Below are 27,275 nucleotides of genomic sequence, written 5' to 3' on the forward strand. Positions count from 1 at the left end.
CAGAGGCAAAGTGAAATCCATACTTAGATGTCAGATGTGTCCAGCAAGTAACCCGTGTTTGTTCAGAAGTGTCGTCCAGTATAATAATAATGCGAAAGGAAGTAAACTCTGTTGTGAGCAGCGGCGGTGCTTAAACTGCAACAGCTAGACGGCCGGAAGTCAAGTATTTCACTAAAGTTCTCAACCTGTCGCTAGCCACACACATCGTTCCCGAAGTCTGGAAAATAGACCAGCTACTGAAGCCTGGCAAGGATGCCAGCAAAGGTGAATCGTACAGACCGATTTCGCTTTTGTCGCCTGTGTCACGGTGTGCCTTAAACAAATTTAAATGGAAGGTGCTCACACCTGGGAAGTTTTTGCAGATTCTGAAACTACAATGCTCATAGATGAGAAATATCAAGAAACAGAAAAAACGCCGGAGGGATTTTAAAATAAATCGCGATTTAAGTTCGCATTTTTAGGGGTTCTTTAGGTTTTCACGATTTTGCTTGGAAACCGCGAGTCTTATGTAAATGGACTTAAAGAAAATGTTTTAGCTGTGAAAATTCTCCACAAGATTGACCTCCATGATATTTTCGTAGGTTTTACCGTTTTTGAGATATAGAAGTTCAAATTGAGACAATGCACTGACTGTATCGCCTCCTTATAAAACAATGTCATACTAAGTGCGCCTTAACTAACTTTTGATGAAAACCGCTTACACATGAGAAAATTTCGCGGATTCTGAAACAGCAATGTTCATAGATAAAAAAATAAAAAAAAAAACAGAAAAAATCGCCGGAGGGATTTTTAAATAAATCGCGATCAAAATTCACAATTTTAGGGTTTTTTTAGGTTTTCACGATTTTGCTTGGAAAATCGCAAGTCGTATCGAAGTGAGTCTAAAGAAAATGTTGTAGCTGTGAAAATTCTCTACAAGACTGACGTTTAGGTTTTTTCATAGGTTTTATCATTTTTGAGATATAGAGGTTCAGTTCAAATTTTTAGGTTTTTATCTTAAGTCTTCAAGATTTTGCTTGGAAACCGCAAGTCATATCAAAATGGGACTAAAAATAATGTTGAAGCTGTAAAAATTCTCTACAAGACTGGATGATTTATATTTTCCTAGGTTGCACAATTTTCAAGATATATAAGTTTAATTTGGGAAATTGCAGTAATGGCATTGTTTTATAAGGAGGCGATACAGTCAGTGCATTGTCTCAATTTGAACTTCTATATCTCAAAAACGGTAAAACCTGCGAAAATATCATAAAGGTCAATCTTGTGGAGAATTTGCACAGATATAACATTTTCTTTAGGCCCGTTTACATAGGAGTCTCGGTTTCCAAGCAAAATCGTGAAAACCTAAAGAACCCCTAAAAATGTGAACTTAAATCGCGATTTATTTGAAAATCCCTCCGGCAATTTTTTTGTTTCTTGATATTTCTCAGGTATGAGCATTGTAGTTTCAGAATCTGCAAAAACTTTCCAGGTGTAAGCACCTTCCATTTAAAATTAGTTAAGGGACACCGTGGTGTATGTTGATTATATTTAGAATTAAAATGAAGTAAAAACTTAAACTTGAGACCGGAAATTCTATACATACATACTGGTTTTGAAGAAGAAACGTCTGTTGACAAGTTTGCTACTCTGTAGTCTTCTTCTGAATCGCCATATATTTCCAAAACGATTTTAAAATTATTAAAAACGTAAATGTAAATAAACAAATGTTTTTGTTTTTCGTGTCATACTCTTGACATAGGGGTTGGATGTGAAAGGAAGGTCAACTGACCAAAATTTTAAAAGTTCATGTTACCGAAAATTTCTAATTTAGCAAAGATGTAAACCTTATTTTAGACTTATATTATATATATATATATATATATATATATATATATATATATATATATATATATATATATATATATATATATATATATATATACAAGGTGGCGCAAAAGTAATCCTCCTATCAGAAAATGCTATAATTTTTGCGATTGGTCCCTAATATCAGTTCTGTTTTGACATTTGTGTAGTAAACACATGCGAAATACACGTTAACAAAGAATGTTACGCTACACTGCTCCAGAACGCGGAATATTGGTGACTATTTATTTGACCAATAATCGGTCGGTGACTTTGGCACAACGTGAATTTCGTCGCAGACGTTTAGCCGCTAGCCTCGAAGAGACTGGTACAACACGAGATGCTGCCAGGCATGCAGACCCCGGAGTATCCTTTCTGCAGAGAATATTTCTGCTGTAGCCGAGGATGTCATGGAAGCGCCGTCGACATAGACCAGACGACGTGCCACGCAAATGGGTATCAGTTGACGGTCTTTACAGCGAATGTTGGTACACGATTTGAAGATGTTTCCGTACAAAGTCCAGACGGTGCATCAGCTGTTAGATGCTGACCGCCAATCGCTTCTAACATACGATCAAGCCATCCTTAATCACCACCAAGAGGAAGATCATTTTTCATCAAAAATAATCATGAATGATGAGGCGCTCCAGACTTCTTTTTGTGGGGCTTTTTAAAGTCGCTGGGTTATGTCAACAATCCTCAGACTTTTTCAGCTCTTAAAGACAATATCCGCCAAGAATGTGAGGACCTATCGCCGGAACTTTTGACCAAAGTGATGGAAAATGCCATAAAAAGGGCCCAAATGACAATAAACTGTGGCGGCGGCCATTTTTCTGATATCATATTCTCCACTTGATGTAAAAAAAATTTAAAGACCAAATAAAAATAATCCACAAGCAGAATCAAAGTTTTTCATTTTTTTTTTTAATTACAGCCAAAAAACATCGGAAGATTACTTTTGCGCCACCTTGTATATACAATATCTATTGTGCAAATTTATTCTGCAATGGTGAGTTCTCTATTCCTCGCAGCATTTATAAGATTGTTCTCATCTGGCGTATTTGTCCAATCTAGAATATTTTTTATCCATGATATTTCTCTTCTTCCTCTTGGCCTTTTTCCCTCAATTTGGCATTTTATTATATTCTGGATGATTGAGTATTTTTCGTTTCTCATTATGTGTCCCAAATAAGATGTTTTCCTATTTTTTATAGTGTCAAGAAGCTGTCGTTCTGTGTGCATTCTTCTTAGCACTTCTTCATTTGGTACACGATCTGCCCATGGAATTCTCAGAGTTCTGCGATAAATCCATATTTCAAACGCGTTCAATTTATTTTCGTCCGTTAATTTTATTGTCCATGTTTCGGCAGCATAAAGTAAACTGGACCCTAGGTAGCATTTAATAAATCGCATTTTCGTTGCAATGTTAATGTGATGACTTGTTAATGTTTTATAATATTTGAAAAATGATTGTCTGGCTACTTCAATTCGGCACATTATTTCCTTTGACGCATCCCATTGGTCATTTATGAGGTATTTAAAGTTCCTTACCCGTTCTATTTCATCATTTTTTATTATGAGCGATGTGCTACTTCGCTTCTACTTATTACCATATATTTCGTCTTCTTAATATTTATTTTTAGACCTATAATTCGCTTTTTTCATTGAGTAAGGTGACTAGTCTCTGTAGGCCATGTAGACTACTGGCAATTAATGTTGTGTCGTCAGCGTATCGTATATTATTTATTAATTCAGAGTAGTTTAGCCTTACCCTTTGGGCTTTAGACTTGCTAAATCTACAATTGGTCAGACATATATACATTGTGAAAAATCTTATAAAAAAACCCAAGACACGTAGATCGACTCGAACCAAATGTGAAAGTTGGTACCTATAATTTTAAGGCAGTAAAGACTTCGTCTACATCGTCACTGCCATAAACACAACAAACAACATCAGAAGAAGAATAGTATTGGCTAAAAAATGCTACTTTAGCTTACTTAAGCAGTTTAAAACATCTCGTCAAAAACATAACACTTTACAAAACACTGCTACTACCTGTGCTAATGTATAGTTCCGAAGCCTGTTTAGTTGCTGAAGCAGATAAGGCGGTGTGGGGTGTGTTTGAGAGAAAAAATCCTCAAAAGATATACTGACCTATGTAGTTGAGCTGATGGAGATTATCGACGTCATACGAACCACGAACTGTATCGGCTTTACAACGATATCAGTATAGTTAAACGTATCGAGATACAACGATTGCGTTTGCTAGGTCATGTCATAAGAATGGGAGATGATGAACCTGCTAAAAAGGCATATAAATACAGGCCGCATGGCGGTACATGCAGAACAGGACGGCCAAAGCTGCGATGGGATCAATAAATGGAAGACGAAATCAAAAAACATGATATTCCAAATAGGAAAAGTAAAGCAACAAATAGAGAGGAATGGAAATGTTTTCTTAGCTCGGCATATAGGATAAATGTTCTGTAGAGGGTTAAATAAGTAAATAAGTAAGTAAGTATCCTACACCATAAGAGCATTTGCTAACCTTTTTAATTGCCGTATGGTTATATTTGACATCAAAATTATAATAATGAGTAAAGGGTAATTGATTCATTGCAGGTATGATTTCCTTATAATAAACTGCACTGAAGTTCATATCGAGAATCATATAAAATACGGTTTATGTTAATTGTAACATTTTATTTAAAATAATGTATATTCGTTTCACGTTAAAGCAGTTCCAAACAGGTGCAAAATCCATACTTATGTGGTAGAGGCCTCCACCAAGGAATCCATGTTATGATCAGGAAGAGAACAATGTGCTATTCTAGAATCAGTAGTATGTAACGTCTAGCGCTCGAGAAAGGTATCGGCTGAAATAGATACATATTTTGCACAGAAAAAAATATGAAAAGTCCACTTTTTAACTTACAAACATGTTGGTATAAAGTACATAGCAATACCATTCAGAAACTATTATTTGTCATTGACTTGTTAAGTGATACCTTCGGATTAAAATATACGATTCGAATCATTATACTTATAATGAATAATTCGATATTTTTTAACCCATTTCTAACTTTCTACCAAAAGCGTTATTGCAGTAATGTTGTAATGTCATTTATTTAACTTACTTACTTAGCTGGCCCATTACAGAACATTTGTTCTATAGGCCGAACTAAGAAGAGATCTCCAATCCTCTCTATTTGTTGCTTTGCACACTGGAATACCGCGCCTTGTCATCTCATCATCCATTTGTTTGCGCCATCTATTCCTTGGCCTGCCAATTCTGCGTGCACCGCCATGTGGCATGTATTCATACGCCTTTTTAGCGGGTTCATCATCGCTCATTCTTATGATATGGCCTAGCCAACGCAATCGCTGCATCTCGATACGTTTAACAATATTGATGTCGTTGTATAGCAGATACAGCTCGTGGTTCATGCGACGTCGATATTCACCGTCAACGCAGATTGGTCCGTAGATCTTTCGAAGAATTTTTCTCTCAAACACACCAAGCACTGCCATGTCTGCTTGCGCAAGTACCCAGGCTTCGGAGCCATACATCAGCACGGGTAGTATCAGTGTTTTGTAGAGCGTTATTTTTGTTTGACGAGATGTGGCTTTGTTTTTAAACTGCTTACTTAATCCAAAGTAGCATCTGTTGGCCAATACAATTCTTCTTTTTATTTCACAACTGATGTCGTTTGTTGTGTTGACGGAGGTGCCGAGGTAGACGAAGTCTTTTACTACCTCAATATTATAGGAACCAACTTCCACAGTCGGTCCGAGCTCAATGGACGCATTGCGCGTCGACACCATCAACTTGGTCTTCTCACCGTTTACCGCCAGACCCACTTTAGCAGATTCTCCTTCGACCTTTATAAAGGTATCAGTTACTTCTTTTACTGATCGACCCATGATGTCTATATCATCAGCATAAGCAAGTAACATGTGACTGTTGGTGTAGATTGTGCCACTTCTTTTGACGTTTGCCTCTCGTATAACCTTTTCTAGCAGGATGTTGAAGAGGTCACACGAAAGGCTGTCTCCTTGTCTGAAACCTCTTTTGGTACCAAACTCTTCGGAGAGGTTCTTTCCTATTTTAACTGAGGACCTCGTGTCAGTTAAAGTCATTTTACAAAGCCGGATGAGCTTTGCGGGAATACCAAATTCAGACATGGCTTGGAATACCTTTGAGCGCAGCGGACTGTCGAAGGCTGCTTTATAATCGACAAAAAGGTGGTAGGTGTCGATCTGCATCTCTTGGGTCTTCTCCAGGATTTGCCGCAGGGTAAATATCTGGTCAATGGTGGACTTGCCAGGTCTAAAGCCGCATTGGTATGGTCCAATAATCTCGTTGACCATTGGCTTTAGTCGTTCGCACAATATCCCTGACACGATCTTGTAGGCAATAGGGAGTAGACTTATGCCCCTATAGTTAGAGCATACAGTCTTATCTCCCTTCTTGTGGACGGGGCACAGGATACTCAGGTTCCAATCGTCGGGTACTCGTTCTTCCTGCCAGATGGTGCTAACTAGCTGATGAATACACCTTATCAGCGTGTCGCCTCCGGTTTTGAACAGCTCGGCTGGTAAGCCATCGGCCCCTGCTGCCTTATTATTCTTCAGCCGATTTATTGCTGTCTTTACCTCATCTTGGCTGGGCGGTATACATTCAATACCATCTTCTGGGATTGGGACTGTGGTATCTTCGTCGTCTTCGCTGCTATTGGATACCAACAGATTTGAAAAATGTTCTTTCCATATCCTGAGTACACTATCTGTATCAGTTACCAAATTACCTTGCTGGTCTCTACAGGAGGATGTGCCTGTACCAAAGCCATCAGTTTGATGCTTGACTCTTTGGTAGAATTTTCGGACTTCATTCTGGCTCCTGTACATCTCGATTTTTTCACACTCCCGCTTTTCCATCTCTCTCTTTTTCCTGCGGAAAAGACGTTTCTCCTCTCTCCTTTTCTCCCTGTATCTCTCTCGTGCGCTACGCGTTGCTACGGATTGTAAAGTAGCCTTATATGCCGCATTTTTTTCTTCGGTGGCAGCACGACACTCCTCATCATACCATGGATTCCTTGGTGGAGGTCTCTGGTATCCAAGTATGGATTTTGCGGCTGTTTGCATGGAGTGGGCAATGCTTTGCCATTGCGCTGATATGTTATCGGGATGAGGAGGGCTTTGATTAAGCAATTGGGCTAGTTGAGTGGAATATGCTGTGGCTATCTGTTGTGATTGCAGCTTACCGATGTCTAACTTTCGTGTTGTGTCTGTTCGTACTTTGTTTGCTACGTTTAAGCGGGTGCGTACCTTTGCTGCAACAAGGTAGTGGTCCGAATCAATGTTTGCGCCTCGGAACGATCGTATATCCAACACGCTCGATGAATGTCTTCCATCTATCACAACATGATCAATTTGGTTTCTTGTTTTCTGATCTGGAGACAGCCAGGTGCCCTTATGAATATCGAGATGATTAAATCTGGTACTGCTAACTACCATGTTTTTTGCAGCTGCAAAGTCTATCAGTCTCATACCATTGTCAGATGTTTCACTGTGGAGACTGAATTTCCCGACTGTTGGGCCAAAGATATTCTCCTTTCCAATTTTGGCATTAAAATCGCCTAGAATGATTTTAATGTCATGGGCAGGGCAACGGTCATATGTTTCTTCTAAGCGCTCGTAAAATATATCTTTGGTCTGTTCATCCTTTTCTTCAGTGGGAGCATGAGCGCAGATAAAGCTGATGTTGAAGAATTTAGCTTTTATTCGAATTGCAGCAAGTCTTTCATTCACTGGAGTGAAGCTGGATACAAGATGTTTTAGTCTCCGACTAACTACGAATCCACAACCAAACTCATGCTTTACGTCATGGCAGCTATAATACAGTGCGTCACCTTTAGGTGTTGTTGTGACGCCTTTCCCAATCCATCGTATTTCCTGTATGGCAGTAATATCGGTCTTGTACTTTTCAAGTACGTCTGCCAATGCGAAGACTGCACCTTCTCTATAAAGAGTGCGAACATTCCAGGTGCAGATTCGCAGATCATGGTCCTTAAAACGTTTGCGGGGTTCGTCAACCTTAGAGGGGTTTGTTTTTCTTTTCTTTCGTTTTTTCATAGTAGGCTGTTTTTTCTAGGGGAGGGTTACTAACCCGACGCCCAAACCCAAGTTTTTAACGTTCTTATGGGTGAACGCGCGGCACATGTTAGCTCACTACCTTTAACGGGTGTTAAAGGCAGTTCCCCAGGTGACACCACGGGGAGGTCAGTGTCCACTTGGGATGAAAGAGGGACCAAGATAAATCCTGGGCTTTGCCATGTTAAAACCGGTCAGGACCGTTCCTTGGTATCTTCCATCCCCTACGTCAAAAAATAAAAAATATAAAAATGTTCTGCTAAAAATGTTGTAATTCAAATACTTAATATAATACCACGGATTTTGTCACGTATATTTTAACAAATTGTTAAGGCATTAACGGATGTGAAACGTGTTGAATTAAAAAGAAACTATGACAGTAGCTAATATGGCTAGCTATATAAATAGTCATCTGTTGTAAATATTACTCTAATTGCTGCTAACAATTACATTGAATATAAACAACAAAATGTTAAAATTACAATTTAGTTTAATAATATTATTTGCAAGTTCAATAGCAATTACTTGTGCTAAAAAGACAAGTCAACCGTGTGCTGGTTGTCCGTATCCATTAACAAGTGATCAATTGGAATTAGTTGAAAAACAACTAAATGTGGCACTTGGACATCTAAAATCGGGAAATTATCAAAAATATTGGTAATAATGAAATGCAAAAAAAGATATTTTCATTTTTAAATATGTTTTATTTTTTTAATATTCTTGAAAGTCTTTTGCAGATTAATTCTGGTACGCAGCAAGTTGTGAGCGGAATAAAATATAACCTCAATGCCGATTTGCTTGATGTTCTCCACAGAAAGAAGACATGCAATGTAGTTTTATATAATGGAATAACGGAAAATGAAATTACAGTTAAATGTCCCAAGAAACGTGCTGTAACTAAAAAGTTTGTACCGTAAATTGGGAGTATATATAGGAGTATATATGTAGGTGATTGCAAAAATAATAAACAAAAGTTAATTTATTTTATATCCAAGAGAAAAAAATTAACTATTTTGGATGCAGACCGATGAATTTTTTTAAAACTTGCAGTTTTGGAAATAATTGGTAGAATATAATTTGAGTATGTTTTCGCAATATCTCTGGCGATTGAAAAGAATAAGTCGACTTTGACGACATCAAAATACTCGCAATCAATGACTGTACTGAAGGCTAACGAGGGTGATGAGTTGTCAACTATTTTCAAACACTTTTTCTTGTAGAATGAATGACTGAACTTTTGCTTATTAAATACTAAAATAACGATTATGCTATTTAAGTATTAAAAAGTTCACGCACAAATCACGTTGAAATTATATTATTGGAAAAAATATTTTTTCTTTTTTATATAAAATACATAAACCCAAAACGGAAAAAGTGTCAAGTCTTATAACTCCCACGAAACAAAATGAATAAATAAATGGACACATTGATCATAGAAATCGATGAACATCTTTCGTTCTTATTTACAATTACATTTATGCTAACGTGCGTATGTACAGTATCGGCCAAAACGAAAGCACCCCCTCAGTACATTTTTTATACCCTCCACCATAGGATGGGGGGGTATATTAAGTTTGTCACTACGTTTGTAACTACTCGAAATAATCATTGTAGACCCCACAAAGTATATATATTCTTGATCAGCGTACAATTCTACATCGATATAGCCATGTCCGTCAGTCTGTCCGTCTGTCCGTCTGTGGAAATCACTCTAGCGTCCGAACGGATTGACGTAGGTTGATGAAATTTTGGGAAAATATGTTATATTTACGTAGGACTTTTGGTATTGAAAGCGGGCTATGTAGGTCCACGCTTTCGTATAGCCCCCATACAAAATGACGCGTGACGCGTCGTCGTTTTAAGGAATTTTTAAGATATTTGGCCCATTTTACCACCGAATTGGTTGTAATTTGTTACTTTGTGTCTCCAGAGGCCAAAAAATATTCCTACCAAAGTTGGGTTATATAGGTCCACGTTTTGGTATAGCCCCCATATAAGGCCCCATATAAAGTACGCGTCATTTTAATATATTTTGAATGTATTAGACCCATTTGACCACAGAATTGGTTGTAATTTGGTATTTTGTGTCTTCGGAGGCCAGAAAACATTCCTACCAAAGTTGGGTTATATAGGTCCACGTTTTGGTATAGCCCCCACATAAGGCCCCTTATAAAGTACGCGTCATTTTAATATATTTTGAATGTATTAGACCCATTTGACCAAAGAATCGGTTGTAACTTTATATTTTGTGTTTCCAGAGGCTAAGAAACATTTCTACCATAAAATGTTTATATAGGTCCACGTGTTGATATAGCCCCCATAATACAATATCTCCCGATTTTCGATATTTTGAACGTTTTAGCCTCATAATCACACCGAGATGGCTGAAATTTGGTATTTAGTCTTCTTTAGGCTTATAAAACTTTCCCCCAGAAATTTGTAGGTATAGGTACACGCCATCATGTAGCCCCCATAGAACGGTACCTTCCGAATTTCGGTATTTTGAAGGTTGTGGCCACATTAATCTACCGAAATGGCTGAAATTTGTGGTGGAGGGTATAAAAAGTTCGGCCCGACCGAACTTAAAGCTTTTCTTACTTGTTTTCTTTTTATTTATTTATATCTTTATTATTGGAAAACACAATAATAAGCAATTCAGTAGGCCTATTCTGTAACTTTTAACAACTTTACTCATTGTTTATTTTACAACAATTTCATTTGTTTGTTTTGTAGTTGTTACAAAAACAAAAGAAATTTTAACAACTTTTCAATCGATAAAAGTTACAGAATTCCTATACAGAATTTAATAAACAAAAGTTAAAATTCATTAAAACACCCCCCAATTTGAAGTACAACAAAAACTATTGAAATCAATATTTTGTTGCGTATACTCTATTCTGGATGACACAAGCACATCTTTTAGGCATAGAGGATACTAAATTATTAATTATTGCGGGAAAAATAATTGGTTTTCGGAAAATTTAGCTCAAATCCTCAAAATACCGAAAATCGGAAGTTACCGCTATATGGGGGCTATACCCAAACGTGAACCCAGGTCCACGATTTTTTGTGGATATGTTTTGTGACCACTGGGAACGCTAAGTACCAAATTACAGCTAATTTAGTAGGAAAGTGTGGCTTAAATACCCAAAATACCGAAGATCGGAAGGTACTGCTATAAGGGGGCTACACCAAAACATTAGCCGATATTGTTCATATTCATCCAAAAATGATGCTACAGCATCCTCTGGTCAAATACAAAATCGCTTAGGTTTAAAAATTAGCAAAAGAACGATTCACAGAAAAACGGCATACGCCGGCTTATTCAGTCAGCAAAAAGACCTTTCATATCGACTAAAAATGAAGGAGCCAGACTGGAAGACCCATTTGAACTGGAGTAGAAATAATGGAGGACTGTGCGGTTTACCGATGAATCTATGATTAATTTAAAGTAGTCAGATGGTAAAAGGCGTGGGCCAACTTGGCAACCGTTCCATCCTAAATATTGCAAGACACTGTAAAACATGGAGGCGGAAGGGTTTTTTGCTTGTCGTCGGCTGAATAAGTCGGCGTCTACCGTTCTTCTGTGAATAGTTCTTTTGCTAATTTTTAAACCTAAGCGATTTTGTATTTGACCAGAGGATGCTGTAGCATCATTTTTTGATGAATATGAACAATATCGGCTAATGTTTTGGTATAGCCCCCTTATAGCGGTACCTTCCGATCTTCGGTATTTTGGGTATTTAAGCCTTACGGTTCCTAGTGGTAACAAAACATATCCACTAAAAATCGTGGGCCTGAGTCCACGTTTGGGTATATCCCCCATATAATGGTAACTTCCGATTTTCAGTATTTTGAGGATTTGAGCTAAATTTTCCGAAAATCAATTATTTCGCCTGAAATAATTAATGATTTAGTATCCTCTATGTCTAAAAGATGTGTTTGTGTCATCCAGAATAGAGGATACGCAATGAAATATTGATGTCAATAGTTTTTGTTGTACCCCAAATTGGGGGGTGCTTTAGTTTTGTCCGCGTATATTTGCGACCTAAAATGTTTTTTGTATTTTAACTTTTTTTTAATAAATTCTGAATTCCTTATTTTTGTGTTTTCTAATAAAAAAAGATATAAATAAATAAAAAGAAAAATAAAAAATAAATTTATTACTTTGTTTTCTTTAAAAAAATATCATTTAAAAAAATGTACTGAGGGGGTGCTTTAGTTTTGGCCGATACTGTATATACACTTTCATACGGACAAAATGTGTCTCATCGAAATACACGAAGACCTCGCTTTGCGTCGTTGTTACGTTCCAAAAAAAATTTCTCAAAGTTAAACGACGCAAAGCGAATAAGGATGAGATAGATTCCAGGGTAAAAACACTTTGTTTCTTATGCCCACAAGTTTAGGTGGAGAAATTACATGAACAACTAATTCGGCCAGAAAATGTAGCTGAAACAGTCAATATACCTGAAATCGGGCGGTACCGTTATTTGAGGTCTATAACAAAACGTGGACCTAAGTTCATCATTCTTGGTGGAGAAGTTTCTACATCACTGGGAATAGAAATACTAAATTGAGTACCTGAAATAGGGCGGCACCGTTATATGACTTACTTACTTAGCTAGCCCATTACAGAACATTTGTTCCATAGACCGAACTAAGAAAAGATCTCCATTCCTCTCTGTTTTTCGCTTCGCTTTTTGGAATACCACGCCTTATTTCTTCATCCACTTGTATGCTCCATCGAAGCTTAGGCCTGCCGATCCTGCGTGCACCGCCATGTGGCATATATTCATACGCCTTCATCATCGCTCATTCTTATGATATGGCCTAGCCAACGCAATCGTTGCATCTCGATACGTTTAACTATATTCATGTCTTTGTAGAGCTGACGTCAATATTCACCGTCAACGCAAATCGGCCCGTAGATCTTTCGAAGAATTTTCCTCTCAAACACACCAAGCACTGCCTTATCTGCTTGCGCAAGTACCCATGCTTCGGAGCCATACTTTAGCACGGGTAGTATCAGCGTTTTGTATAGTGTTATTTTTGTTTGACGAGATGTGGCTTTGTTTTTAAATTGCTTACTTAAACCATAGTAGCATCTGTTGGCCAATATAATTCTTCTTCTTATTTCACAACTGATGTTGTTTGCTGTGTTTATGGCAGTGCCGAGGTAGACGAAGTCTTTAACTACCTCAAAATTGTAGGTACCAAATTCCACAGTTGGTCCGAGCTTAATGGACGCTTTGCGCGTCGACTCCATCAATTTGGTCTTTTCGCCGTTTACCGCCAGACCCACTTTCGCAGATTCTGCTTCGACCTTCCTAAAGGTATCAGTTACTTCAGCATATGCAAGTAACATGTGGCCATTGGTGTAAATTATGCCATTTCTTTTGACACTTGCATCTCGTATTACCTTTTCCAGCAAAATGTTGAATAGGTCACACGAAAGGCTGTCTCCTTGTCTGAAACCTCTTTTTGTACAAAATTCTTCGGAGAGGTTTCTTCCAATTTTAACTGAGGACCTAGTATCAGTTAAAGTCATCTTACAAAGCCGGATGAGCTTTGCGGGGATACCAAATTCAGACATTGCATGGAATACCTTTGATCGGAGGGGACTGTCGAATGCTGCTTTATAATCGACAAAAAGGTGATATGTGTCGATCTGCATCTCTTGGGTCTGCTCTAGGATTTGCCGCAGGGTAAATATCTGGTCAATGGTGGACATGCCAGGTCTAAAACCATATTGGTATGGTCCAATTATTTCGTTGACCATTGGCTTTAGTCGTTCGCACAATATCCCTGACACTATATTATAGGCAATAGGGAGAAGACTTATGCCCCTATAGTTGGAGCATACAGTCTTATCTCCTTTCTTGTGGACGGGACATAGGATGCTCAGGTTCCAATCGTCGGGTAAGCGTTCTTCCTGCCAGATGGTGCTAACTACCTGATGCATACACCTTATCAGCGCGTCGCCTCCGATTTTAAACAGCTCGGCTGGTAAGCCATCGGCTCCTGCTGCTTTATTATTCTTCAGCCGGTTGATTGCTGTTTTCACCTCATCTTGGCCGGGCGGTATACATTCTATACCATCTTCTGGGATTGGATCTGTGGTATCATCGTCTTCGCTATTATTGGATACCAGCAGATTGGAGAAATGTTCCTTCCATATCCTGAGCACGCTATCTGTATCTGTTACCAGATTACCTTGCTGGTCTCTACAGGAGGATGTGCCTGTACCAAAGACATCTGTTTGATGTTTTACTCTTTGGTAGAATTTTCGGACTTCATTCTGGCTCCTGTACATCTCGGTTTTTTCACACTCCCTCTTTTCCATTTCTCTCTTTTTCTTGCGGAAAAGACGTTTCTCTTCTCTCCTTTTCTCTCGATATCTATCTCGTGCACTACGCGTTGCTACTGATTGTAAAGTAGCTCTATATGCCTCATTTTTCTCTGGTGGTCCGAATCAATGTTTGCGCCTCGGAACGATCGTACATCCAACACGCTTGATGAATGTCTTCCATCTATCACAACATGATCAATTTGAATTATTGTTCTTTGATCTGGAGACAGTCAGGTGCCCTTATGAATATCGAGATGATTAAATCTGGTACTGCTAACTACCATGTTTTTTGCAGCTGCAAAGTCTATCAGCCTCATACCATTGTCAGATGTTTCACTGTGGAGACTGAAATTCCCGACTGTTGGGCCAAAGGTATTCTTCTTTCCAATTTTGGCATTAAAATTGCCTAGAATAATTTTAATGTCATGGGCAGGGCAACGGTCATATGTTTCTTCTAAGCGCTCGTAAAATATATCTTTGGTATGTTCGTCCTTTTCTTCAGTGGGAGCATGAGCGCAAAAAAAGCTGATGTTGGAGAATTTAGCTTTTATTCGAATTGCAGCTAGTCTTTCATTCACTGGGGTGAAGCAGGATACCAGATGTTCTTGTCTCCGACTAACTACAAATCTGCAACCAAACTCATGCTTTACGTCATGACAGCTATAATACAGTGCGTCACCTTTAGGTGTTGTTGTGACGCCTTTCCCAATCCATCGTATTTCTTGTATGGCAGTAATATCGGCCTTGTACTTTTCAAGTACGTCTGCCAATGCGAAGACTGCACCTTTTCTATAAAGAGTGCGAACATTCCAGGTGCAGATTCGCAGTTCATGGTCCTTAAAACGTTTTCCGGGTTCGTCAACTTTAGAGGGGTTCGTTTTTCTTTTCTTTCGTTTTTTCATAGTAGGCTGTTTTTTTCTAGGGGAGGGTTACTAACCCGACGCCCAAACCCATGTTTTTACCGTTCTTATGGGTGAACGCGCTGCACATGTTAGCTCACTACCTTTAACGGGTGTTAAAGGCAGTTCCCCAGGTGACACCACGGGGAGGTTAGTGTCCACTTGAGATGAAAGAGGGACTAAGATAAATCCTGGGCTTTGCCATGTTAAAACCGGTCAGGACCGTTCCTTGGTATCTTCCGTCCCCTACGTCACACAGTGTTGCCGCTTCCATACAAAAGTGGACAAAAATAGAAGGAGTTGACCTAGCTTGATGAATTTTTGCGCAAGTACTTATAAGGGCAAAGGAATGAAAAATTTCAACTTTGGTCCATATCGGTTCAGATTTGGATATAGCCCCCATATATATCTTTCCCCGATTTTGCTATAACTCTGTCAATTTTGATCGAATAGCCTTCAAATTTTATGTGTGATATTTTCGTAGGCCCCTCAATAGATTCAGCGAAAATAATACCTACCTAATTTGAAGGCTGTCCGATCAAAATTGAACGAGTTGTGGCAAAATCGGGAAAAGATATATATGGGAGCTATATAAAATCTGAACCGATATATCTCTTAAGGTTGCAGGGATGGGCAGAATGTTTTTACATATGATTATCGCTTTAGATTACCTGGGAAATATGTTTCATATTTAAAGAGCTATAACTTCATTATGGGCGCACATATCGACAAAATTCTTTCAGACTCGTTGTATCGGATGTGTTTACTGTAAGAAAAAAAAACATAAACATATGTAAAAGTTAACATCACATTTTTTGATTTTTGTCCACGCTGCAGCACTGTGCGTCACCTGCCTTACTCTTTGGTAAACATCGCCAATTTTTTCCCACTAATAAATTAAAGTTGTTTTAATGAAATAGTAAAACAACGGTTATGGAATTTAGTCTGACTATTTTGAAAAGCAAAATAGAAGTCGTCATCCCAAATAAAAAACGCCAACCCTTCGATTTTTTTTCCATTTCATAGTATTTTTCAAAAAAAAAAAAAATAGTTTCAAAGTGGTTTGTGCGGAACCTTTTTATACCCTCAGCCTTTAGGCTAAAGAGGGTATTTACACTTTGATACGACCAAAAATGTGCCTCATCGAAATAATGGTTTTAGACCCCAAGTATGTTTGTACAATATCCGTTTCAGACAATTTTGAGTAGATCTAGCAATGTCCGTCCGTCTGTCTGTCTGTCTGTCTGTCGGTCTGGCTGGCTGGTGCGCACGATAACTCTCGAACGGATCAATCGATTCGGTTCAAATTTTGGGTATCGAAATATTTTGTCCAGATTCGATTTAAGTTCGAAGATGAGCCATATAGGTCCACTCCTTCAGGTACCTCCCCCACAAATGTTCAAAAATTGTCGCAAAACTTGTGCGCACGATAACTCTTGTAGGGAATAACCGATTTGGTCCATACTTTGCACATCGTGTAATTTCTACCAAACTTAGATTAGGTTCCAATATGGACTCAATCGGCCCACTCCTTCGGGTACCTCCCACACAAAATTTCGGAAAAGTTCAGTTTAGGACCTGGTCTCGAATCGCTTTGATTTTTGTTTACGCAAGTTGTATTCGCTGTCCTCTATACGACGCTGTAAGTTTCATTAGGGGCAAGTCCATACTTCCTGAGAAAATAGCCTGAAAGTTACAAAAAACCCTATGACACCGTGTGTAGTGGTTGGAGCGCAAGATAACTCTCGAACGGATCTGCCGATTCGGTCCAAAATTTGGCTTTCGTAATATTTTGTCCAAACTTAGTTCAAGTTCAAAGATGGATTATATCGGTCCACTCCTTCCGGTACCTCCCCTACAGAAGTTCGAAAATGTTCGGAAAATTTGTGCGTACGATAACTCTTGAAGGGAGTAACCGATTTGGTCCATACTTTGCACATTATGAAATTTCTACCAGACTTAGATGAGGTTCCAATATGGACTCAATCGGTAAACTCCTTCGAGTACCTCCCACACAAAATTTCGGAAAAGTTCAGTTTAGGACCTGCTCTCGAATCGCCTTGGTTTTTGTTGTACCATCTTGTATTCACTGTCCCCTATACGAAGGTATAAGTTTCCTCAGGGGCAAGTCCATACTTTCTGAAAAAATAGCCTGAAAGTTGAAAAACAAACCCTATGACACCATATTAATGGGTGGAAGCGCAAGATAATTATCGAACGGAAATGCCGGTTCCGGCCAAGATATTATTGTTTCCAAACTTAGTTTAAGTTCGTAGATAAGCCATATCGGTCCACTCCTTCAGGTACATACCCCACAAAAGTTCAAAAATATTCGGAAAAATTGTGGGGACGATAACTCTTGATGGGAGTGACCGATTTGGTCCATACTTTACACATTCTCATAATATCTACCAGATATAGATCAGGTTCGAATATGGACTATATTTGTCCACTCCATCCCGTACCTCCCACACAAAATTTTGGATAAGACCTGCTATTGAATCACTTTGATTTTTGTTGAAGCAACTTACATTCGCTGCCTCAATTACGATGGTAAAAGTTGTTTCAGGGGCAAGTCCATACTTCTTGAAAAAACCCCCTATGGCACCCCCATGGTCTATGCCGGTCCATTCCTTTAAGTACCTTTTCAGTAAAATTTTTGAACTTTAATCCTAATCAACATTTTTGTCGGTTCATACGAGACCAACATTTTGAAACCCCCTAAATACATAAGTTTTTTGTGAAAAAAGTGTTTAAATTTGCACAGGCTGAGGGTATATCTCTGTCGGTAAAGCCGACTGATACTTTTTTACTTGTTTATAATAAAATGAAATGATTGCTATTTTAGGTATTAGTAGGTAAAAGTTCTTTCATTCTCTCTACAGGAAATCATTTTTGAGAAAAAATTTCAAAAAGTCATAACCCTAATCAAGATACCGTTAACTCCGATCGAATTTAAATTGGGCTGGGAATTATTTTCTTGAAGGAAACAATACGAATTTCTTTTTAAATCATAATTAGATAAGAATCGTTGAGATTATGTATTTCCATATCCTATACAAAAACAAAGTATTTTATTTATCGCATTTTTGTTTACTGGAAGTATGTAATGTTCTTAAATGTACATGCATACGTACACACATGATGTTATCAGTAGAACTCTGATGTTTTTAATGGTACATTTATGTTTGTATCAACAATAAATTGTGAGTGCTATTGGTTTTGGGATAACAGTACCAACAACCGATAACCGCCATACATACATATGAGTGTTAATACAAATGTACATATGTTTGCTAAATACATAAATCAGTTTTGAATTCATTTATGTATAAACTTAAGTTATCACCAAGACGGGATTTAGTTTCAGTTCAAGTTTTGAGAAGCGAACATTGTCAGCCTTCATTTTATATTATTGTGAAAATTGACAAAGAACCAACATGTATAGGATTTTATTAATTACGCTTCTAGCTGTAACTTTTGTCAGCAGTAATGCTCAGCCTAGTGGGGTAAGAATTGTATTAAAATATTGTTGAATATAAATTCAAATCATGGTTTATTATTAGAAACTACAACCACGCGGTGCTGTACGCCAACTGGAAGGTGAAGGTCTTAAAGATGCTGAAGAAACTTTAGAATTTTCATTAAAGAAATTGGCAAGTGGTGAAAATGCTATTCATTATAAGTGAGTATAAGTTTTAATTGATTACTTGATGCAAGTTATTTAATTAGCTAATTTGTAATGTAAATTCTTTAATAGACTTGCCAAACTCCATTCAGCCACCAAACAAACTGTTTCGGGTTCGCTGTATAGAATAAATGCTGATATTATCGATGATGAAGAGAAAACTAAAAATTGTGATGTTAATATTTGGTCACGAGCATGGTTAGAGAATGGCATTGAAGTCACTTTCAATTGTAAGAGTGGTGAAAAATTCACAAGACATCATAGTGCATGAAAATGTGAAATTAATAAATGTTTTTAAATGAAAAATAAGAAGAAAAATAATATATTTCCTGAAGGTATTATGTAGAATTTACTATCGTGGTAGAATTGAAAATATCCGGAGACCTATGAAATTTAAGTTATTGCTCTTTACGATCATAGAGTTTAACAGCCGAATACAGGTTTGGGGTTTGTGGCACTTTGGCCTTACACTTTATTTAAATGTGACAAATAAATATAATTTTGGAAACAACATGTAAAAAGGTATCAGTCGGCTTTTCCGACAGAGGTATACCCTCAGACTGTGTGAATTGAAACACCCTTTTCCCAAAAAACTTATGTATTTAGGTGGTCTTTTGAATTTTGGGCATATTAACTTGCCGACAAAGATATGGATTAGGATAAAATCTCAAAAGTTTTGCGGAAAGGAATGGACCGACATAGGCCATTTTGGAAGTGTGTCTTATTTTGGGAGTCATTCCTCTCGATAGGACCATTATATTGGGAAACATGGACTTACAAACGAAAAACATCATATCGCTGTAAACTGGGCTACTAGGAGCACCTTGGGTAAAAAATTCCTAAGGATTCTCGCACAGACCCGTGGGTGGTACACTAAGGAATGGGCCGATAGGCTCCACTTTTGAACATAAACTAATTTTGGACAAATTATTTGGAGATCCCAAGTTTGTTTCCGTTTAAGAGATACTACGCTTAACATTTTAGCGAATATTTTCGAACTTTTGTAAGGGAAGGAGTGGACCTAATATTCGAAGAAATATTACGATATGAAAAGTGTGGACCAACGCAGAATTCGGTTCGGTAGTTGTCGTGCGAACCAGCCACTACACATGCTGGGGTTTTTGCTGTTTTCGGGTCATGTTCTCAAGAAGTATGGACTTGCCACTCAAAAAACTTGTACCATCGTAATACCTTGAAAGCAACCTGTTGTATGAAAAATCAAATTCGAGAGTAGGTCCTAATCTGCACTTTTCTCAAATTTGGTGTGGGAGGTATACGAAGGATTTGACATATATACTAAATATTCTAACCTGATCTATGTCTCGACGTCCAAAGTATGGACCAAATCGGTAAGCCCTTTGAGAGTTATCGTGCGCATAATTTTAGCGAAATGTTTTAAACTTTTGTGGGGGAGGTACACAAAGGAGTGGACAGATAAAGCCCATCTTTGAACTTGATTTAACTTTGGGAAAAATATTACGGTTACCAAATTTTGGATAGAATCGGTTTATTCGTTCGAGAGTTAGTGCGCGCTCCATTCATAACACATGGTTTTTACAGCTTTCACGCCATTTTCTCAGGAAGTATGGACGTGACCCTGAAAAAATTTGCACCATCGTAATGGTGGCAGCGAATACAATACAGAGCAAGTAAACAAGTATCAGTCGGCTTTGCCGACAGAGATATACCCTCAGCCTATATGAATCGAAAACTTTCATCTACGTACAGAATGTGGACTTAGGATTAAATTTCAAAATGTTGCGGAGGAGGTACTTGAAGGAATGGACCGACATAGTCCATTATGGAAGTTGATCTTATTTTGGGGGTCATATGTTTTCTATTGATATACCGCCCACTTGGATCAGTATGCCAGGAAGCATGGACTTGTCCGCGGAAAACATAATTTTGCTATAAACGGGACTACATCGAACAGCAGTATACATTTCCCAAGGATCTTCGAACAGACCCTAAACTGCACTTAGACATAAATCTTGAACTTTTGTGGGGGAGGTACTCTAAGGAGAGGACCGATATTGACCATTTTAGAAGTTAAACTTAATGTGGACAAAACATTAGGAGATCAAAAGTTTGGACTACATTGGTTGGCACGTTCATGAAATATCGTGCATACCATTTTAGTGACATTTTTAAATATTGGGGGAAATACCGATATTGCCATCTTCGAACTGAAACTAAGTATGGACAAAATATGACGAAGACCAAATTTTGGACCAAATCGGTTGATCAGTTCAAGAGTTATCTTGCTCTCAAACCAATACACACGGTGTCGCAGGGTTTTTTTTTGCAACTTTCAGGCTATTTCTCAAGAAGTATGGACTTGCCTCTGAATAAACTCTTGCCGACGTAAAGGATGCAGCGTATACAAGTTTCTTCAACAGAAATAAAAGTGATTCGAGAGCGGGCCTTAAATTGAATTTATCCGAAATTTTGTGTTGGAGGTATCCGAATGAGTGGACAAATATAGTTTATATTCAAACCTGATCTTTATCTGGTAGACATATTAGGATGTGTAAAGTATGGACCAAATTGGTCACTCCATTCAAGAATTATAGTGCGCACAATTTTTCCTATCATTTTTGCACTTTTAAGGTGGAGGTACCTGAAGGAGTGGACCGATATAGCTTATCATTGAACTTTAAGTAAGTTTGGACAAAATATGACTTACTTACTTACTTACCTAGCTGGCCCATTACAGAACATTTGTTCCATAGACCGAACTAAGAAAAGATATCCAATTCTCTTTGTTTAGTGCTTCACTTTTTCGAATACCGCGCCTTGTCATCTCTTCATCCACTTGTTTGCGCCATCTATTCTTTGGCCTGCCAATTCCGCGTGCACCGCCATGTGGCTCGAATTTATACGCCTTTTTAGCGGGTCCATCATCGCTCATTCTTATTATATGGCCTAGCCAACGCAATCGCTGCATCTCGATACGTTTAACTATATTGATGTTGTTGTATAGCAGATACAGCTCGCGGTTCATACGACGTCGATATTCACCGTCAATGCAGATCGCCAAGCACTGCCTTATCTGCTTACCCAAGTACCCAGGCTTCGGAACCATACATCAGCACGGGTAGTATCAGTGTTTTGTAAAGCGTTATTTTTGCTTGACGAGTTGTGGCTTTGTTTTTAAAGTGATTACTTAAGCCAAAGTAGCATCTGTTGGCCAAAATAATTCTTCTTTTTATTTCACCATTAATGTCGTTTGTTGTGTTTACGGCGGTGCCGAGGTATACGAAGTCTTTTACTACCTCAAAATTATAGGAACCAACTTCAACAGTTGGCCCGATTTCAATGAACGCAGTGCGCGTCGACACCATCAGCTTGGTCTTCTCGCCGTTTACCGCCAGACCCACTTTAGCAGAATCTCATTCTACCTTCATAAAGGTATCGGTTACTTCTTTTACTCGATCGTCCCAGGATGTCTATATCATCAGCATAAGCAAGTAACGCGTGGCTATTGGTGTAGTTTGTGCCACTTCTTTTGACGTTTTCCTCTTGTATAACCTTTTTTAGCAGGATGTTGAAAAGATCACACGAAAAGCTGTCTCCATGCCTGAAACCTCTTTTCCTACAAAACTCTTCGGAGAGGTTCTGTCTTATTTTAACTGAAGATATTGTGTCAGTTAGAGTCAATTTACAAAGCCGAATGAGCTTTGCGGGGATACCAATACAAATTCAGACATGGCTTGGAATACCTTTGAACGTAGCGGGCTGTCGAAGGCTGCTTTATAATCGAAAGGTGGTAGGTGTCGATCTGCATCTCTTGGGTCTTCTCCAGGATTTGCCGCATGGTAAATATCTGGTCAATGGTGGACTTGCCAGGTGTAAAGCCGCATTGGTATGGACCAATTATTTCGTTGACCATGGGCTTTAGTCGTTTGCACAATATCCCTGACACTATCTTGATATACATTCTAAAACTGCTCTTTCCATATCCTTACCACACAATCTGTATAAGTTACCAGATTACCTTGCTGGTCTCTACAGGAGGATGTGCCAGTTCCAAAGCCATCAGTTTGATGTTTCACTCTTTGGTCGAATTTTCGGACTTCATTCTGTCTCCTGTACATCTCGATTTGTTCACACTCCCGCTTTCCCATCTCTCTTTTTGTAAAGTAGCTCTATATGCCGCATTTTTTTCTTCGGTCACAGCACGACACTCCTGGTCATACCATGGATTCCTTGGTGGAGGTCTCTGGTATACAAGTACTGATTTTGCGGCTCCACTCCTTGGGCAATGTTTTGCCATTGTCCTGATATGTTATCGGGACGAGTAGTGCTTTGATTAAGCAGTTGGGCTAGTTGCGTGCAATATGCTGTGGCTATCTGTTGTGATTGCAGCTTACCGATGCCCAACTTCCGTGTTGTGTCTGTTCGTGCTTTATTTGCAATGTTTAGACGCAACAAGGTAGTGGTCCGAATCAATGTTTGCGCCTCTGAACGATCGTAGATCCAACACGCTCGATGAATGTCTTCCATCTATCACAACATGATCAATTTGATTACTTGTTCTTTGATCTAGAGACCAGGTGCCCTTATGAATATTGAGATGATTAAATCTGGTACTGCTAACTACCATGTTTTTTGCAGCTGCAAAGTCTATCAGCCTCATACGATTGTCAGATGTTTCACTGTGGAGACTGAAATTCCCGACTGTTTGGCCAAAGATATTCTCCTTTCCAATTTTGGCATTAAAATCGCCTAAAATAATTTTAATGTCATGGGCAGGGCAACGGTCATATGTTTCTTCTAAGCGCTCGTAAATTATATCTTTGGTCTGTTCGTCCTTTTCTTCAGTGGGAGCAAGAGCGCAAATAAAGCTGATGTTGAAGATTTTGCTTTTATTCGGATTTCATTCACTGGGGTGAAGCTGGATAACAGATGTTTTAGTCTCCGACTAACTACAAATCCGCAACCAAACTCATGCTTCACGTCATGGCAGCTATAATACAGTGCTTCACCTTTAGGTGGTCTTGTGATGCCTTTCCCAATCCATCGTATTTCCTGTATGGCAGTAATATCGGCATTGTAATTTTCAGGTACGTCTGCCAATGCTAAGACTGCACCTTCTCTATAAAGAGTGCGAACATTCCAGGTGCAGATTCGTAGATCATGGTCCTTAAAACGTTTGCGGGGTTCGTCAACTTTAGAGGGGTTAGTTTTTCTTTTCTTTCGTTTTTTCATAGTAGGCTCTTTTTTAGGGGAGCGTTACTAACACGACGCCCAAACCCAAGCTTTTAACGTTCTTATGGGTGGACGCGCTGCATATGTTAGTTCACTACCTTTAACGGGTATTAAAGGCAGTTCCCCAGGTGACACCACGGGGAGGTCAGTGCACTCTAATGTGCACATTATTGTGGGCCCACGTTTTGGTATAACCCCCATTTAATGTTACAGCCCTATTTTAGTTATTTTGAAATCACTTAAGAGAAGCATTTTTCACGCAGAAAAAATATGATATTCGGCCATGTCTACTGTTGTGAAACAATATTTCGTAATCGAAATTGTTAAAGATGTTCAACGAGTTCGAATATACACAATTTTTTAAATGAAATGTTAGGAAACTCCTTCACTCGTCCTTTCAATGTGTAAACAAAACATTTGTTAATCACATCAAGATTTTTTATATAGTTTGTATATTTAAATTCAAATGTCTTCTTCTTTTCTTTGCAGCTAACATCAGAAGAGGCAAACGAAACGCTGGATTATGTTCTTAACAAATATGAAATGGTGGAAATGAAAATTGTCGGTGAACCCATATCGTATGTAAATATTTGCAACATCTAAATACAACCTTTTGTTGGGCACAATATTTCCGTTTGTCAACATCAAGAATTCTGTTGTTTAAATAAAATTATAATTGTGGCATTCATATGCTCACATGTATCCTACATATGTACCTTTCAACATGCATTGCAAACTTATTTCGAATAAATATTTATTTTACCTTTTTTCTTCCTTTCCTTTTATCCTTCAGGGTGTATGGTTTGCGTTTGTTACACGGCGATAATGAAGAAGAAATCAACATTCATTTCAAATACATTGACAATACGGTATATGACATTATTCAACATTGTGTGTTTGCCATTTATCATCGCCCCAATGAATGTGAACTGATCAGGACCATTTGCAACACCTTCCTACCGATTACGCCACGTCCTCTATTGGAGCGCACAGATTTGCGTGTGTGCGATGGTGGCAATGATGTACAACTTGTTGAAAAGGAAGACATTGAAGATGATGCAGAAAACACGACAACAATGGCATCCACAATAACTGACGGTGATGGACAGGAATCTCGTCAAAAGCAACAATCAGCTCAAGGAGCCAACGATGATGATGGTGATAATGATGATGGCGATGAAGATGTGGAGGGAAATTAATATCATAGAATATGCATAGTGTGTGAAGGCGTTAATGTGAATCATTTGATAATGTTTGATGGAAAAACTACGGGATATGCAAACATACTACTATGTGTGCGTGTATGAATTTTTTATGATTATATTAGTTATAAGTATTAATAAATGAAATATATGAAAAATTTTAAGTCTTAAAAAAATTATTTTCACTGAATGTTTAAGTCCTAATTACTGCTATTTTATTCAAACGTACCAAAAGGTAAACGGGAGACGTATGTATTAGAGTGGGGCGATTTGAACACCATCACGGGCGCCTGGAGTTTCTGATTCTTGGGATTGTACTGAGCAAAAAAGTCAACTAGACCATATGTCTACGGTGAAAATCGAGCCCCCGGATTTTGACTTGAAGTTTTTTTCAAGGATTTTTGCATATTTTGGCATATAATAACCAAACCACTGAGATTTTCGATCCAACACAAAGACAACAATTGTAGCCAAGACAATAATAAAGAACTCTCTAGTACCTCGTAAAAGCATTGGAACGCTCCTTCAGGTAGTTATGGCCTCGAGAAAGTGCACATTTTTCGGAAAATATCGATAAACGACACTGTGCTACAAAATGGAACTCAAAGTCAGTGGGTGGAAAATTTCTTTTGGAGATGAAAGCCCTTGGTGAGTGTACTGAGAACCTAAAAGGAAATTTTCACCATAGGTCAAGTTTCCGAGATATTGCGTGATTAATGGTTTAATTTTGGCCCCTTAATTTGTGATCAAAAAGCTTTATATCTCTCTAAAGCGTTATTGTAGCTTCATTTTGACATTATATGTCTTCAGTCAAATCGAATGGCGAATCTTTTTGTAGAATATTTCATCCCTCTAACTCAATTCCTTTCATGTCCTTTTCGTCCTTTATTTTTTGAACCGTAGTAAAAGTACCACAAGGCGAGATTTTACAGCATCAAAATATTCTACAAAAATGTTGTTCAGAAGATTTTAGGTACGGTTCTCATTAATGACCAATCGATATTTCCCCGTTTTCATGGTCCTTTTTGACATTTTACCGGTTTTTGTTCAGAAAACTATGTTTTGTTTTTATGTATATTCGTTATTCGTCTGTGGTGCTTCTGAAATACTTACCATAAATACCTCTTGTAATGACGAACAAGTTAATAACAAATTTTATTGGAGGACAGATCCGGTTATCTAAATTTTTGAACCGGATATTCTGATATTAAAACCGATTTTGGAACCGGTTTTAAGTAACCGATTAACCGAATATGTATATCATTAGAAAGCTAATAAAATGGTCAATCAAATGACAGCAAGTAGCTGATTACAACTTTTTTGGTTACGAAGCTAGAACAAAAAAACCGCGTTCTTAAACCGATTTTGATGTAAAATACCACTGGGTTCTTTTTGGCGATGAAAGTCGATTAAGATAATATTATAAATCTGGAAAGGCAGTTATGTCATAGGTCAAACTTCTGAGTTATGGCGAGATGAATTTGTGTTATGTTGTTTTTTTTTATCATGCACTTAAATTTCATCAAGAATGAATTAATTTCGCCATAACTCAGAAGTTTGAACCACGTCAATAACTGCCCTTATTATGTTCATTTTTCCATAGCGCAAAATTATAAAATGTTCTATTTCGTATTTTTCTTACATTTTATCCAAAACTATAATGTTTTTTGTTTTGTTCAATATTTATTTTGAAAAGCTTCGTAACCAACAAAGTTGGAATCAGCTACTTGCTGTCATTTGATTGACCATTTTATTAGCTTTCCAATGATATACATATTCGGTTAATCGGTTACTTAAAACCGGTTCCAAAATCGGTTTTAGTATCAGAATATCCGGTTCAAAAATTTAGATAACCGGATCTGTCCTCAAATAAAATTTGTTATTAACTTGTTCGTCATTACAAGAGGTATTTATGGTAAGTATT

The 27,275-nt window shown here is 38.0% G+C and overlaps 2 protein-coding genes across 2 annotated transcripts in view; both read left to right on the forward strand.

The window, feature by feature from the left end:
• Window positions 1–25,530, forward strand: part of LOC141389518 (uncharacterized) — a 63,038-nt gene extending 37,508 nt beyond the window's left edge. Inside the window, exons 3-4 of the mRNA XM_073961127.1 lie at window positions 24,639–24,727; window positions 24,943–25,530. Coding sequence (XP_073817228.1) covers window positions 24,639–24,727; window positions 24,943–25,348 — 495 coding nt within the window. The 3' untranslated portion in view covers window positions 25,349–25,530. The remainder of the gene's footprint in view (window positions 1–24,638; window positions 24,728–24,942) is intronic.
• Window positions 18,613–19,269, forward strand: LOC141391249 (sarcocystatin-A-like). Its single transcript, XM_073964161.1, has 3 exons — window positions 18,613–18,759; window positions 18,817–18,935; window positions 19,011–19,269. The coding sequence occupies exons 1-3, from the start codon at window positions 18,691–18,693 to the stop codon at window positions 19,207–19,209; spliced, it is 387 nt and encodes a 128-aa protein (XP_073820262.1). The 5' UTR covers window positions 18,613–18,690; the 3' UTR covers window positions 19,210–19,269.
• Window positions 25,531–27,275: the final 1,745 nt, after the last annotated feature.

Source organism: Musca autumnalis, unplaced genomic scaffold (assembly GCF_047663935.1).
Source record: "Musca autumnalis isolate F117 unplaced genomic scaffold, ASM4766393v1 scaffold_1, whole genome shotgun sequence".
Classification (NCBI taxonomy): Eukaryota; Metazoa; Arthropoda; class Insecta; order Diptera; family Muscidae; genus Musca; species Musca autumnalis.